The sequence below is a fragment of the Aptenodytes forsteri genome, unplaced genomic scaffold (genome assembly GCF_000699145.1).
Source record: "Aptenodytes forsteri isolate BGI_AS27 unplaced genomic scaffold, ASM69914v1 Scaffold224, whole genome shotgun sequence".
In the NCBI taxonomy this organism is placed as follows: domain Eukaryota; kingdom Metazoa; phylum Chordata; class Aves; order Sphenisciformes; family Spheniscidae; genus Aptenodytes; species Aptenodytes forsteri.
This window is the reverse complement of record NW_008794879.1, coordinates 470,281-487,449: the sequence shown is the minus strand read 5'-3', so window position 1 is coordinate 487,449 and position 17,169 is coordinate 470,281. Positions and strand designations below refer to the sequence as shown.

General features: G+C 38.6%; 1 protein-coding gene across 2 annotated transcripts in view; it reads left to right on the top strand.

Annotated features, from left to right (window-relative positions):
* PCGF3 (polycomb group ring finger 3) overlaps positions 1-17,169 on the top strand; it is a 36,026-nt gene that overhangs the window by 10,810 nt on the left and 8,047 nt on the right. Inside the window, exons 2-7 of one of the 2 annotated variants that reach the window (XM_009274636.1) lie at positions 3,404-3,521; positions 9,493-9,589; positions 12,217-12,272; positions 13,217-13,327; positions 13,823-13,911; positions 15,160-15,297. In XM_009274636.1, coding sequence (XP_009272911.1) covers positions 3,413-3,521; positions 9,493-9,589; positions 12,217-12,272; positions 13,217-13,327; positions 13,823-13,911; positions 15,160-15,297 — 600 coding nt within the window. In that variant the 5' untranslated portion in view covers positions 3,404-3,412. Of the gene's footprint in view, positions 1-3,388; positions 3,522-9,492; positions 9,590-12,216; positions 12,273-13,216; positions 13,328-13,822; positions 13,912-15,159; positions 15,298-17,169 lie in introns of those variants that run through there. The other variant, XM_019470844.1, reaches the window with a different exon arrangement.

The window sequence follows — 17,169 nt, the reverse complement described above, 5'->3', positions numbered from 1 at the left end:
GTTGCCAGCTGAGGTTAAACCACGACAATATTCCAGATAGGAACATGGAAGACATCCTATATTAGCCATCTACCCACATGGAGAGTTTCTTCCTAAGTATTGTGAATGGTAGCTTAGCTTCGTATTTTGTAGTATGACTATGTATCCTTTTCAAATACATTAATAATGATAGAAAAGTGGTGGTGAAATTTGCAATTAGTTATTTACTTTCCTCTGAAGTGATACAGACAGGTAATTACTATGGAATTACTTCATGTTTTTAATTTTTTTGCTGTTATTAATGAATTTGATTTCTTATATGAGGCTGTAACATTAGTCCTTCTATTTCTTCTTTATATAGGTCAGTAGTTTTGCTAATTTTTTTTTCTCTTTCCATCAGGGAAAGTTGTCTTCAAGTTGTCTTCAAAGTCTGAGTCTTTAAATACGTTGTTGAACTGAACTGACATCTTGGTCATATGCCATTGTCTTGCTAGCTCCTCCCTTCCTTTCTAAATAGATGTGAACTGGTCTCCCCCCCCCCCCCCCTTTGTTTTTTCTTTTTTATTTTTAATAAGGCCTCCTATTGTTACAGGTTAACTGTTTTGAAAAATGAGAGGCATTCCAATTTTCTTCTTTTTCCTGAGACTAGAGGACATAGGTTTCAATTGCACAAGATGCAGGCTAAAGTGGAGTCTGACACTGTCAGCTTGCTTACAGACCTTACAAATTGCATTGCTTATTGGAGATTCAAGCTGTGTTGAAGCCACCAGGTCTGGGCCTCTGCATATGCAGAGAAGAGATCATTCTCTTGTTTTAGCAGCTGCAACATAACAGTGTGGGCCAGGCCTTCTGGAGAAATCTACTGTAGGTTTTGTCTTGCTTTGAAACTGAAGTGTCTAATGCCCTGGAAAAACCTGTTCCTGTTCTGCTGCTGCTTCCAATAGTTCCCAATTTCTGTTCTTTAAACATCTAACGAGAGGGTCTTTGTGTCATTCTTGAAAGGTCATTTTGGCAGGCTTGCTCTGGATATTCCAGAAGACATGTATTTTTCCATTTCCAAAAAGTGTATGATTTTGTTTCCCATTCAGTTAGTGAAGTGTGTATTATCTTTGCTATCCTCTTTTTCTGGCACAATGGGCTTTATTACCATTTTGTAGTATTTTTACTTTCTAAATTGTGTGGTTCATTCATTGTTCTCATATTATCATACCTTATCTGAACTGGTTTTTGTTTGTTGCAGGTTTTTTTCTAGTGGCAGTGCTTGTCTCTACTGTAGTAGGGAAAAATTGTCATGCTTTTTCTAGAAAATAAATAATTTCTTTGCTTCAGTTTTCACCATAATACCTTTGGCTCTTCTGCTTCATTAGTGCTTGGATTCACTGTGTGGTGATCCTGAACACCTTTTTCTGAATTCCTGCCTAGGCAAGTAACTAGAGTTGTATTGATATTGCCTTTTTAAATATCCTTGTAGCATAATTTCTCTTTTGCCTGTCATGAATCATGTTTTCCAGTGTGCTGACTTTCTATTTAACTGGTGGTTTTAAGCCATCTCCTGAGCTCTTCTTAAGGAGTGATGTTGAATAGCTCTTCCCCTGTGCCATAGAAATGTACTTACTTCATGCAGTAGCTTCTTTAACTGGAGACCTCGTGCACTAACTTCCAAGGGTTTAATATGTGGCTGGCTTTCAGCTGGTTAGAAATAAATCTATAAAATACAATTTGGAAAAGTAATTCGGTTTCCTAGCATAGATTCTGACCTATCTTGTGTACTGCAAAACCAAGTTGTGCTTTCATTCTTCTGTAATAGCTAGTCATTAGCTTAATTAAGAAATCTCAAATACCACAAAATAAGTTTGATTTTTTGTGTCATTTACTTCTTAGCCATGAGAACTGGAAGCCTTCCTAGTCATTTTTGTATAGGACAATGCAGGCTTTAATGGATGGGTGTTGGATGTGCTTTTCCATTGGTTATAATGGAATATAAAGTACTTTTTCAGTGCTGGTATAGTTCAGATTAGTGTGAAAGTTTGCCTTTTGATAGTTCTTTTTGCTTAGTACCACTTCATTGAACATAGAAAAAGAATATGACAAATGAAATTAAAGATCAGACAACCTTGTTACAATATTTCTATGTGAAATTTGGGGAACATGTGTCACCATTCAAATTCTGAAATGTATTCCAAAGTAAGCTAGATGAAAACTAGTATTTGTGAGCCAGTGACAGTAAAGTCACTTTAATGGAAAACAGTGTAATTCGGTGGCTTCTGCAGTTTGGGAACCAAATGTAATAGGTTGTAAGCCAGTTTAGGCTGCTTTAGTTAATTAACTCTAATGCTGTCAACTTATGCTACAGTACAATTTTTTCTTTTCAATGTATTTTGAAATATGAAATATAGCTATATTTAAAAGATAACTGTTTGTTAAGGCATGGGCTTTGTGTGGTGTTTTCTCTAAAAGCAATTGGTGTTGCTGCAAAAAAAGTTAAATGAGCTGTTCCATTTTTAATTTCTGATTTTAGTTAATTAACTCTAATGCTGTCAACTTATGCTACAGTACAATTTTTTCTTTTCAATGTATTTTGAAATATGAAATATAGCTATATTTAAAAGATAACTGTTTGTTAAGGCATGGGCTTTGTGTGGTGTTTTCTCTAAAAGCAATTGGTGTTGCTGCAAAAAAAGTTAAATGAGCTGTTCCATTTTTAATTTCTGATTTTTATTCCTTTTAATGAGGGTTATGCCATCCCTTAGTCTGAAGAGAGAAAAACTTTCTTGTTCACTTCTTAGTACAATAAACTGCAGCCCTGCCAATGAGACTATTTTAGTTTGTAATGTGTTCTTTAATTAACTTGAGTTTAAATAAAATGGGATTTCAGAAGGTTTACTTTTCAGCTCAATTACTGAGACACAGCTTCAAAATTATGCTTTAACCATACTGGCACAAGGTGAACACTTAAGTGTGGTTAAACCTATCAGCCAAATCGGACCCAGTTATTTTGACTTTTCAATTATCAAAATGCTTTCAATTCTCCAATCGCTTTGAGGATTTTCTCTCTCCAAATTTTTGTGAATTTTTCCCCGTTACTAGGCTGAACATGGTGACTTAGATCAGTAGAGTAGTAGGGTTTCACCTTAAATAAAGTCCCTCGTTTGGTAAAGGAACTTATAAATAGCACACTAGAAAGACTGTTTTCTGTGCTATTGAAATTTTGACTTGCGAAATAGTGTGGGTTTTATATTTTCACTTCTGTGAAGTCCTTTAAAAGTTAGTGCTATCATTGTGCGTGTGTGCGCATATACAGTATATGAGAGCCTAAAGCTGTATAAACATATCTGTAAGGTTAATTCTAGTTAATCATTTATTCCCAAATGACTTTTACCTCATCACTACAGCTGTGTTACTTTATGATATGTCTTTTCTGCAGACACCAAAGATGCTAACGAGAAAGATTAAGCTTTGGGACATTAATGCCCATATAACCTGTCGTCTGTGCAATGGATACCTGATTGATGCTACTACTGTAACAGAATGCTTACATACTTGTAAGTAGAAGTATAATTAAGTTAATGAAATTGTTTTTTTTTTAACTTGATGTGCAACATGTTTTAATGGTTTTTAGTTGAAATAAAAAAATCTATTGTGCATCAGCCAAAATAATGTGTGCTTCACTAGACACTGCTTTTTTTTAACAGATGATTTGCTTTTTTTTAACAAAGCAAATGAAGAGAACATTAAAGCTGTACTGCACAAACTTGAAGCCATATGCAATTAGTGGTAACGTATGCATTCAAGAATGCATCTGTCTTCCTGCTAAAGGAGTGTGGAATGCCTAGTTCTCTCTTCTGTGACAGTTGACATAGCATATGTTCTCCACCTGGAGCCTTCCAAATGTCTCTTGCTCTCCTGTTCCTCTACAGAAAGCAGCCATAGTTTATCAATAAAGAATAAGTATATTGTATTGTTCCCTAGAAATAAGCTTTTGTTCCAAAATACTGTGATGAGGTAGTTGTTTGTTGTTATGTTACTTTGTGAATTTCTAGTTTCACACCAGTGAAGTTTGCCCTAGTACCTTGCAAAGCCTTAGGCTTCAAGAAAACTGAAGGTGTAAGTCCATCCCAGCATCTTTGTTGTTGACATCGTGGGATATAGGAGTGCTTGGGTTTGCAATATTCTGATGGAAACCTTGCATATTAGCACAGTTCCAGCTAAAGATCCAGAAAGATTCCTTCTGAGGAGAAGGACCCTTATAGTCCAAAGTGGTAACTCCAAAACTATTATCTGTCTTGAATCTGTTCTAATCCTTGGTCTCCTTTGCCAAGGTAGGTTTAAAAGCATGTTTTAAAATGCTTCTGTCACAGTATTTTACCCTTATTCTGATAAAGCTAGTATGTTGTTTGAATAGCTTGATCCATAGTCCTAAACTTTCTTGGAAGGGAATTATTTGGTGGCAGTGGCTTCATCTCCAAAAATGAAAGTTTCAGTGGACTTACTCTTCACCTAAAATGTCTTACAAAGAGGAAATACAATGCACATGATTTGTCAGAGATTGTTTTCCATTGTATTTCATTTAGAAGTGCTGTTCATCAGCTTTAATGAGTTTGTTGTTCTTGTCATGCTTCCATGTCACTTTGGTTATTCTCATGTCCCTTCTGCATCTGTTTCACATCTTAATTTCCATAGTGTTCTTTCTGGAGTATAGAGATCCTTAAGCTAGACTTTACTTAGTTTTGCCCCAAATTCTTTACTGCTGCTATTAACAAGATTATATACAAAACCAGTATTATAACAAGTTAACATGGCTTACATAAAGCTAGAGGGTCATTTCTCATTGTTCTTTAAAAAAAAAAAAAACCAAACAAAAAACAACAAACCACCAGACCCACAAAAACCCCTTAGCTGACATCATCTACACCATTTGTTACATTTGCTTATGGAGGAAACTTAATAATCCACAGTGCTTCAGTGCTTGCTTCAAAAGCCAGGGAATGCTCCTTGCTAGTGTTTTTTTTTTTTTTTTTTTTTTTGTTGTGTCTCCTTTTGGCTTTTCTTTCCTTTTTTTTTGGCTTTTTTTTTTCAGAATACTACTTCAGTGTGTGTCCTGTAGAATTACAGGCACACAGCCCCTGTCCTAGAAAACTTCTATTTTGGCTGTTTATATTTTAATAATACTACTTCAGTGTGTGTCCTGTAGAATTACAGGCACACAGCCCCTGTCCTTTTAGAAAACTTCATACATGTTGGCATTGTTTGTATTCTATATGTTAATGCTAATTAATATATATTCCTGGAAAAGCATCCTTGCAAAATCTATCTTGAAAGTGCCCTGTCTGTTGAGATAGTGAATTCTCTGCTGAATTATACCACCTTGAAATTTTCTTTCTGTTTCTACTCAAAACTGCACAGTTTTCTTATCTTTTTAATTTTTCTCTTAATTTCCTGTCCTTCAGACATTCAGAGACTCTTCACTTCAGTAGTAAATGTAGTTCTTGAGTCCTTTGGTGAGAGTCATTTGGAGGACCAAGGCCAGTCCTTTGGAGGGACAGGGCTGACTTTTTTTGTAAAACAGAATTCAGGGGAAAACAAGCGTGTTTTGCTCCCTTTCCTACTTATTTCTCTGCTACATCTTTAGTTGGCTGGTGATAGGCAGGCCTATAAGTCAGTAGATAAAGACTTCATTAGTAGTAACTCAGTGTTAAGTCTTTCCTAGTTTACATCTGTTTCTTGATTAGAAGTCTAGGTTAGCAGATATATGCAGGTCTTGTTAAACTTTTACGTTTGTAATTTGAGTTTCATTAGTTTTTATGTGTGAATGCTGTCCTTGTATGTTATGAAAGGGAAAATCTCATATGTTATGAAAGGTATTATTTTGAATGGAGGTTGGAGACTTTAGAAATCCCAGGTAATGGAAAAACTCTAGTAATACTATTGTTTCAGACACTAGCATTATAGGCTTCCCATATTGATGGTCCCATACTCCTAGGACTTCCAGTTTCAGGAGAGTTTATTAATCCCAACTTGACCCTGTGAAAAAAGAACCAATCTAGAAGACTGCAGCACCCTCCATAAGCTACCTAGTTGCATTTATTTGGATGCTGTGCTTAGACTAATAAACCTGCCAGAACCTGAGCCAACTTGTGATGAGTTCAATTTAGGAGAAGTCCATGTATACCTAGTCCAAACTAGAAGATGTACTGAAATGGGAGGTTGTTTTAGAAGGTATTGTAGAATGGTTTGGGATGGAAGGGACCTTTAAAGGTCATGTCCAAAACCCCTGCAATGAGCAGGGACATCTTCAGCTATATCAGGTTGCTCAGAACCCTGTCCAACCTTTGAATGTTTCCAGGGATGGGGCATCCACCACCTCTCTGGGCAACCTGTGCCAGTGTTTTACCACCCTCATAGTAAAAAATGTCTTCCTTATATCTAGTCTGACTCTGCCCTCTTTTAGTTTAAAACCATTACCCCTTGTCCTATTGTAACAGGCCCTACTGAAAAGTCTGTCCCCACCTTTCTCATAAGCCCTCTTTAAGTATTGAAAGGCCACAATAGCGTCTCCCCAGAGTCTTCTCTTCTCCACGCTGAACAATGCCAACTCTCTCAGCCTTTCTTCATAGGAGAGGTATTCCATCCCTCTGATCATTTTCGTGGCCCTCCTCTGGACCCGCTCCAACAGGTCCATGTCTTTCTTATGCTGAGAGCAGAGCTGGATGCAGTACTCCAGGTGGGGTCTCCCCAGAGCAGAGTAGAGGGGCAGAATCACCTCCCTCAACCTGCTGGCTATGCTTCTTTTGAAAGCGCCCAGGATACGATTGGCCTTCTGGGCTGTGAGCACGCATTGCTGGCTCATGTCCAGCTTTTCATCCCCCAGTACCCCCAAGTCCTTCTCGGCAGGGCTGCTTTCAATCCCTTCATCCCCCAGCCTGTATTGATACTGGGGGTTGCCCCAACCCAGGTGCAGGACCCTGCACTTGGCCTTGTTAAACCTCATGAGGTTCACATGGGCCCACTTCTTGAGCTTGTCTAGGTCCCTCTGGATGGCATGCTATCCCTCTGGCATGTCAGCCGCACCACTCAGCTTGGTGTCATGTACAAACTTGCTGAGGGTGCACTCAATCCCACTGTCTACGTCGTTGATGAAGATATTAAACAGTACTGATCCCAATACAGACCCCTGCGGGACGCCACTCGTCACCAACCTCCATCTGGACATTGAGCCGTTGACCACTACTCTCTGGATGCCACCATCCAACCAATTCCTTATCCACCGAATAGTCCATCTATCAAATCCATACCTCTCCAGTTTAGAGAGGAGGATGTTGTGGGGGACCTTGTCAAAGGTCTCACAGAGGTCCCGGTAGATGACATCAGTAGCTCTTCCCTTGTCCACTGAGGTAGTCACTCCATTGTAGAAGGCCACTAGGTTAGTCAGGCAGGACTTGCCCTTGGTGAAGCCATGCTGTCTGTCTCGAATCACCTCCCTGTCCTCCATGTGCTTAGCATAGCTTCTAGGAGGATCTGTTCTATAATATTCCCAGGCACAGAGGTGAGGCTGACAGGTCTGTAGTTCCCAGGATCCTCCAATTGTAGAAGGCCACTAGGTTAGTCAGGCAGGACTTGCCCTTGGTGAAGCATGCTGTCTGTCTCGAATCACCTCCCTGTCCTCCATGTGCTTAGCATAGCTTCTAGGAGGATCTGTTCTATAATATTCCCAGGCACAGAGGTGAGGCTGACAGGTCTGTAGTTCCCAGGATCCTCCCTTTCTACCCTTTATAAAAATGGGTGCAATGTTTCCCTTTTCCAGTCACCGGGGACTTCATCTGACTGCCATGACAATCATGGAGAGTGGCTTGGCAACTACATCAGCCAATTCCTTCAGGACTCTCGGATGCATCTCGTCAGGTGCCATAGACTTAGTATGTTCAGGTTCCTCAGGTGGTCTCAAACCTGATCTTCTTTTACAGTGGGATGGACTTTGCTCCCCCAGTCCCTGCCTTGAGGTCCATCCACTCAAGAAGTGTGGGAAGAGAGATTGCCAGTGAAGACTGAGGCAAAAAAGTTGTCGAGTAACTCAGCCTTCTTCTCGTCTGTTGTTACCAGTTTGCCAGCCTTGTTCATAGGGGCGGTACACTTTATTTGACCTTTCTTCTCTGGCTGACATACCCATAGAAGCCCTTCTTATTATTCTTTGTGTCCCTTGCCAAGTTCAGCTCCAGCTGCGCCTTGGCCTTCCTGACCCCACCCCTACACAATCAGGCAATGTCCCTATACTCTTCCCAGGATACCTGTCCCTGCTTCCACTGTCAGGTTCTGCTTTCATTGACTTGGTAAGACTGGGGCTTGTCTTCACTTTTGCAAATGGATTTACTGCTCTGGCGTTCCACTGGCACAGACTGCTGTGCAAGATCTGTGCTTAGTGTGCAAAGCTATGAGGCTTGGTCTAACCATAACCTCTACCAGCAGCAGTACTGTCATCCTAAGTGTGTAGATACAATGCAGAATGCAAACTTACTACGCTTCATTTGCTGCTGCATAATTTTTTTGGTATTAACAGGTGTTTGTTTAATTGTACTATCATCTTGTCTGAGAGGTAGATGGCACTATAGTTACAGAAATTCTTTCACTTATGTGGTAAGAACAAGTGCATTAATAGCAAGATTAAATGAACTGCTGCTGTTTAAGAAAAAGTTATTCCCCCCCTCTTTTTTTTTTTTCCCCTACATTTTGAGTTGTAACTTCATGTGTTTCAGGATATCATGTAGTAGTGTATACTATGAATACTGTTTCTGGGGGCTGGGGGGGGAAGCATAAATAGTTTACTTTGAATGAGATACAGATGATTGTGTGTATGCATATGGAAAAAGCTCCAAAAGCATGCAGCTTTATAACGGATGACTGCTTTAGCAACTTCTACCAGGACATTTTACAAATACTGAAGGTCTGTGACTATGTAATTTTTTTCTGGTGGAAGTTTAACTGTAGTGTACTCTGTGAAAGTTAGAATTAAAATAGCACCTGGATATATTTTTGAAAGTTTTCTGTTCTTTTAAAAAGTATCCAACTTTGGAATAATTTTTTGTGTTAGGTTCATCACCGCTGTACACTTCACTTCTGTATGTGGCCATGGTTAAAGCAAATAAGTTTAGTATCTTAATGGCATACAGTTCCTGTAATATCATCGGTGAAAGCTGAATGATGCAAGCAATATGATGTTGACCTGCTAGAAATTGCTTTTCTAGTAAATTCCAGAGTGGGATTGTGTGTTGTACGCTTGTTAGGAAGACTCTGGCTAGGTACAGATGCCTTAATTCTATTGCATCACTTCCCTGTGTCAAGTACATTAATGAAAGATACTGGAAACTGTATTCTGCATGATTAGACGTCATGCTTACATGATGTAAAAAACAAACTTTGTGTAAATTTCAGTAAGGTGCATTTCTGTGACTGTATAAAAACAAACATTTTTTAATTATGCTTCTTTTATTTCTTTTTAATTATTAATGTCCTTGTTATCAGTCTGCAGAAGCTGCCTAGTGAAATACTTGGAGGAAAACAACACCTGTCCGACCTGTAGAATTGTTATACATCAGAGCCACCCGTTACAGTATATTGGGTAAGTATGAAAGCAAAAGTGCAACTAGCTTCACTCTTAGACTGTTTCAGCCTTTCTAATACAGCACCGCTTTTTCCTAAATTTTCTTACTTGCTTATCAGCATGTTAAACATTTAAAAGGAAGGTTGAAGGTGATTGAGGAGATATGGGATCAAACTTTGCTATGAATTTGCAACTCCTTGACATCAGCTCGCTTCTTCCAGACTTAAAAGCAAGCAAAGTGTGCCCTTTACTGTTTAATTTTTGTGTGTTTTAATGGGATTTAGTCATTCCTCATTTTGTATGCTTGGGTTGTAAAAGTGAAACAAATGAAACATTTATAGAAATTATACGTTTACAAAATCCTCAAAATAATTAGTCTCAGTTGAACAGTGCTTTTCAGTATCTGACAGAGCAATAAGAGAAATAATTGTCAGCTTTATCATTCAGTTAATCTTTCAAAGGTCTGTTTAGTTCATAGGAACAGGTAAGAATATGGCAACAAAAATATTAGACCAGTGGCTTTAATCTCTAGAATGGAACCATCTTGTCCTTTGTTCTATTTTGATCCCTACACAAAGTGCTCTCACTTTCTGACCTAACATGAATGTGGTGGTGTTCACAGGTTTCCTTTTTTTTACTAAGTATTTGGGGGTTTTTTCTTTTGTTTTCAGAAAAGACATTCCCTTTCTTTTCCTTCAGTGCTTTCCTTTCATTTTACTAAACTGTAGTAATTTTCGCTGATGCAAATCCATGTGACAGTGTGTTTGCGCTAGGTGTTGCATATTAAGTAGTGTTTCGCCTACCTTTATGAAGAGTTTCCTTTTGTTTGTGGCAGTTTTCAATGTGCCTTTCTCAGTTCTATAACACCTTCTGAAGCAATGCTTATAGAAAATGAGTCTGATTTCTCTTCATTTTTACAGAAAACTGTCAGATATTCTATATACATTTATATTGCTCAAGCTGATCCTGATTCAGGAGCCTGAAACTAGTTACGCCATCTCTGCATTTGAAGAATAATAGTGTACACTGATAATACGTTATGGGATACACTGATAATACACTATATGAGCGTATGCTTTGAAGGGACAAGTAGATGCTAATAGGCAAGAACAAATAAATGACACTTAAGACAGCACATTTTTGTCTTCTGTAAAGCTACAGGAATACACCAGTGCCTTGGTTCAGAAGCTTGTTTTCTGTGCCAAAAAGGGCCAGGAAACAGCATCAAGTTGAGAACGGCTAGAAAGGAATTTGCTACTTGGTTTTGGTCATTAAATACACTTCAAAAGAAGTATTTTGCCTGAACTAGTTATAAAATACTGCCCCTTCAAGACTGAAACAGCCTTTGCCCAGCCTACTTTTGTGTATATATATATTTTAACAAAGAATTGACAGTCAGGAGTTTCACAGTATGTATTAGAATGTAGATTTGCACTCCTATTAATCTCCCTCTATCTGGAAAATAGGTAAACCAAATGTGTTTCCTGTTTCACATTTCTGAATGCTGTTAAATTCTCACCTCTGATCTAATAGTGATGGCTGATTTACTCATTTATGCTGAAATATTTTTGGAGATGTTCTTGCAATCTACACGTGATACTTGAAAATCCCAGCCTGTGCAAATGGGGCTACTACTGGTTGAAATGTCATGCATTTTAGACCTAATAATATTTTGATTCTTCTTGTAGTGCTACTTAAAAGATTCTAATGGTTGATTGTAAATCTCTTGATTTGTCACCATTTCTGTACTTGTTCACTGGTCTCTACTGCTGTGAAGTGCTCATGTCAGGTGATGAGAAGCCTCAGACTACTCTTGTAAGCCTCTTCTCCTATTTAAGTCAGATTCAGGATTTGGTATTGCAAGCTCTATTGGGGTAATGACCTTGCAGCAGCCAAGACAGACATTTGAAATGTTTCTGATTTTATTTATCAATTGGAATTTAGGGTGATATTTTGTTTCTTTCAGACAGCGACTTATTTTAGACTAAAATAGAATTTTGTCTAGGTGAGCTGGGAATTAAAGTTTAGAATCTTAACCAGTCCTGCTGCCTTTCCAGTTCCAGTGGGATTATTACCTTTCTTTTATTTGAGCCACACTACCTATACGGGCTTCTGAGCTACATAATGTTGCTCACAGTTAAAATGTTAGCTTTTTGGAGCAAAGTAAAATTTTATTGTTGCGGCCTTTTTCTGTGAGCTGTTTTCTTGCATTTTTGGTAAAGCCTAGTGAAGATAACTAAATAATCTTAGAAATGCGAGAGATGAGTCTGTAAGGGTAAGAAACAGACTATCCTTGATGCTTTTGTAATAAAAATTACTTTACCTCAAAGTTGTCAAAGAATTTTGAGATTATTAGTGACATACTTGCCTTGATGCAGGAGGCCATGTACCATGGGCTGTCATTCTCCACATGTCCAAGACTATTCTTCCTCAAACTTACATTGGGTTTCTGTCTTAGCCTGTACTTTTTCATAATTTGTTTCATGTTACTGTCCTCTCGTTTGATGTAAATACTGATTTGAGAATTGAAATTCTTAGGTGAATTTAGAGATTTTACATCAAATTAGTACTGGAACTTTTTTAAGATAAATGTTTTGAATCAAGATGGTTGACTTCAACTTTTTATTTTGTTTTTTTCTTGCTAGTCATGACAGAACAATGCAAGATATTGTTTACAAACTTGTGCCAGGCCTCCAAGAAGGTAAGTTGTGGTATGACCTTTTTAGGAGGTGGTTTTGCAGGTACTTCTTTAATGCTTAAAAAAAAAAAGTTTCAGATGATGAAAATGCAGGGGGGAACTGAGTGAAAATACAATGGAAAACCGTATTCCTTCATTTGTGTCATTTCTAGTGATTAATTTCATACGTGTACTAGCAGCAATTGGGGGAGGTGGTGGTGGGAGGAAGGATGGGATATTTCTTCAAGAAGTAGTATTATGTAAAGCAGAATAGTAGTTCAGCTTTTGAATGTTGGCACACTGTAACTCTCATTTGTTCTTGTTAAACTGTGTACTTAAACTTGTTGTGCCAGCTTTTGGGAATTCTCAGATGTAGAATGTAATGCAGAACAGCTTTTAGTTTCAGTGAAGTTTCTGCTACTGTCAGTCCTTTCTTAGCAGGTAACTTTCAATTTGTGTTTTCATAATCCTCTTTGAGACTGAATCTGTTCAACTAAAGGAGTACTTTATAGTAACTGCTCAGTAATTTTTTGTCTTAATGTATGTTACAACTTTCATTTAAATAGAGTATTTTAATTAATTTAAGCTGCAAAACCAGAGCATTCTCAAACATCAATAAGGTTAAATAAACAATTTAAAAATTAGCATATTGAAAATCAGAACTATAAATAAACAATGGTTTGACTGAAATATTGTGGGAGGGATTAAAAATAACCTTATTTTTAATACTATGTCATTCTAATAGGAATGCTGTAATAGTAGCTATACAGGTGACTTTGTAGTAGTCTAACTCTGAAAAATACAGGCATGACTTGATACAATACCAAAGATAGAAGAGTAGTAAATACTGACAATACCGCTACTTGTTGGTAAGCCTGTTTCACTTAAGAGGGAAGGGATTTGGAATAACTTCGTAAATATTGCATTAGAACTTTATTACAGGGATTAATATTTACAATTTTAAACAGCGGAAATGAAAAAGCAAAGGGAGTTTTATCACAAACTGGGCATGGAAGTTCCAGGGGACATCAAAGGGGAGACATGTTCTACAAAACAGCACCTAGATTCCCATCGAAATGGTAAATGGTCCTTTATTTATTCTGTCTTGGGTGGGTGATGGCTAGTAAATTGATAAACAGACCTGTTGGAAGTATGTGCCTAGTTGCTTTATTGCAGTCACAATTGTTTCATAACACTGCACAATACAGTGAGTGTAGGATTGTTGCTTTGTCCCTTATTTGTGCACAGAATCTTTTTTTTTTTTTTTTTTTTTTTGACTGGTCATAGCATATTACTCCTCGTGAAGGAGATCTCCACAGTAGTGCCTACATGGGGACTCTCTGAAATTATCCAGCTTTTGGGCTGCTAGCAGTTGAACTGAAGGTTGTGCTCTGTATGTATTCTTCCCTTTCATGCGTGGGCTGTTGGCAGCTAGTGTTGCCGAAGCAGATAAGCACAACGTGGGAAAAGCAAAGTTTATTCTATACTGCAGTCCTGAGCTGTGCTGTTTTAATCATATTAGCATTACAAGCTGCTGCTGAGTGTTATCCCATATATCTGGTTTCTTATCTAAGGTGAAACTAAAACAGATGAAAGTTCAAACAAAGAAACTTCTGAGGAAAAACAGGAAGAAGATAACGACTACCACCGAAGTGATGAACAGGTGAGCTCATAGGGCATGTTTTAGTTTTATCTTGTATTTTAGCTTTAGTGCTTTGGTAAGCTAACAGCTTGAAACAGTTATTTTTCTTCTCTACTTTTTCTGTCCTCCGATACAAACAAGATGCAGTGTTCCCCAATGCTTTTGTGTAAGCACGAGTTTCATCTTTGGGTTTTGGCAGGAATGGAGAATATTTAATGTAAAGACATTTGCAGTAAGATTTGATAATTCTGACTGTTTGTTTATGAGTTTCCAAAGTATTTATTTGCTTTCAAAACAAATTCAGGTTATTTGGGCCCCCTTCTGAAGGAGCGTATCCCAGTGTTATTGTGATACATTGAGCTGAATGTGTATCAATAATTATGAATAAAACCTTTTGCACTTTTACTAACTTACTATTTATTTTGTTTTAAACCTCTAGTACTAAGACGGTGTTAGCCCTATACTGTAAAAATAGTATAAAAGCCGGGAAGTTTACCATTAAGTTTTAAACACAAAGCATGTTTGAAAGTGAAATCTCCTTTTGGGATAAACAAGCCATCCCTTTTATGTTTTCCTGTCACATGTATCCAGAGTAAATTAAACTTGGATTAATTTTTTTTTTTTTCCAATTATAGTGTAAGGGAACTTTCAGAGGAATTGTACCTAGTAGTAGATGCTCTTAGTGCATAAAGTAAATCTTCACAGAGAAATTAGTCTAAGTAATGAATAGCTGGATGAGAAAAGTGAGAATTGAAGCATAGAAATTAGAGACACCTTTTGGAGGGATAATCTTTAGAATTTTAAAAATTTGTTATGTCATTTGTATCCATTCTTTTTAAACTTTAAATTCGCTTTTAAACATGTGTTTAAAATTATCTTTTAAACTGGATTTAGCAGTTGCATTGAAAGCAAGAAGTTACGTTAGAAGCAATCATTAAAAATTGGTAATGGTATTCTTAGTGTTTATCTTACTCTAGCTTTTGACGTAGGGTCCTCTTGAGTTATTGAATTTGAACTGGAGCAGCCTTGTTCCAACATCAAAAATTCTTTCTTGAACTTTTTTGTCCATATCTGTTTTGGTTGCAGTAGTGCTTATCACTAAACTGACAAGATGTTAGAAAATGTTTTCGTTAATAGGACTACAGGCATTTCAGTTTAAGGAATACTAGTACTGTGTTTTCACTTTGTATTAATAAAAACTGCATATGGAATACATAATGAGGGCTGTAGAAAATTGTTCCGGCCAATCCTGACTGTTTTTTCCTGAAGGTAAGCATCTGCTTGGAATGCAATAGCAGCAAATTGCGTGGATTGAAACGAAAATGGATTCGCTGCTCAGCACAAGCAACAGTCTTGCATCTGAAGAAGTTCATTGCCAAAAAACTTAATCTTTCTTCTTTTAATGAGGTAATATTTTAATTTTTTTAACAATTTTGCAGATATAAAAATCTTACAAAAAAGTGTGGGGTTGTTCCTTTGCAAAGGAGTGTCTTTTAGTCTGATCTGATTTTCAGAAAACAGAAGCATACACAGTTTCTTGAATTACGTGTTACGTAGCCGTTTTCTTGTCCTTTCTTGGGTCTATACAGGACTTGCCACTTAGTTTGCAGTGCGTCTTTTCATGTCCATATATAAATAGTTGAGCTAAAAGGCTTGTTTATGTGCTTCCACATGCATTGAAATGGACTCTGGCAAGGTGCTTTGTTTGACAGCTTGTAGTCAGGTATACCTCACCCTTTCAGAGATTTCACACTCAGTGCAGGGGACAGGCAGTAACAGACACTTTAACGCTACTGAAGCCCAGCTTAAGAGAAAGCAGCACAAATATTTTGTTCCTTTCTGTGCTCTCAGTGAAGCTCAACCCGAAGTTGCTGCCTACCGTGAGCAGAGTGTTATCAGAAACCTACTTTTCCCTCCCTTTGCATGGAATACTTGGAATCATGGGAAGAATTTATGGTAAAAGGTACAGAAAGAAAGGCAATTCTTTGCACTTCTCCTAGTTCAGGTTCAAAATTAACAGTGGTGAACATATGAATGCAGCTTCTGTTTACCACTTTGCTGGGTCTTGGTCACAGTCTCTAGACATCTCAGTTGACTCTCAGCTTGACATCTCCCAACCCCACATTATGTGACTGATTCACTGAATTTCACTAAGACTTTTCATTCAAATCAAATCATCTGCTTTCCAGTCCAATGTGTCAATACCTTTCTGCTCAAACTTTTCAACAGCTAATTTGCATCTGTATCACTCTTCCTTCCTAGTTTCTGTACACTTCAAACCAACACTGTCTTATGGCTGGAGTATGTCCCCAAGCTCTGCTAGTCTTCTGAAACAAAACTGTATCTCCTATCTTGTTCTCAGCTGGCTTGGAAGTGGTTGACTCCTGGCTGTAGCCCAGCAGTGACATAGCTACCATCACTGTTCAAAAGGGGATTTTTTTTTGTGTGTGTGTGTTTAAGCCCTCCATTCCACTGTGCCAGTCTGTGATTTAACAACCTGCTTGGCTTTTACTGAAGGAATGAACTTTCAGGAGTACTGTTTATTCCTTTGCCATCCCTCCCTACCTTCTTAAAGAGTACGTAAATTGTGGTGTAATCACTGTACCAGTACCAAGTCGTGGGTACATAGTAGAAGGATTTAAGCTTGTGGGCACTTGGTTGATTGCTGTGACTATTGCAGGTTTGAGTTATTGCCAGTTAGATAAGCGATGTAAGTGGACTGCGTGCACGTTCAGGCCTTTCTGGGTTGTGTGGTAAAGTGTTGTTAGTGTAAGCCACCTTGGTGGATCTTACTGTTTTCATGCATGTTCTGTTTTAGTTCACATTCAGCTATTGTAGTTCAGCTGATAAGCAGTCATATGATCCGAAGATGCGAAGATCGGATGCGAAGCCACCGAGGCAAAGGGCTCCAGAGCAGAGGATCGCGCTGGGAGACCCTTCCTGAAGCAGCAAAACCGCGGCAAAACCCGCGAAAAGCAAAAGCGCAGGGAGCGAGAGGGTGCCCCAGCCCCCCCATTCCCTGAGCCGGAGGAGGGAGTTCCTGACCAGCGGCAGCTCTGACTCAGCGTGGGCAGGGACAAGAGGGACAGCGGCCAAACCCCCTCACTTACAAGAGCAGCTCCCAGGGAGCGCGAGCAACCCGGAGCGTGGCGAACAGGGCAGGCAAACAGGACGTGGCGCATCAGAAGGGCGTGGTGTGGCAGGGGGGGGGGCGGGGGGGGGGGGGAGGGGGGGGGAGGGGGGGTGGTGGGGGGCGTTCTTTGGGGGGGGTGGGGGGGC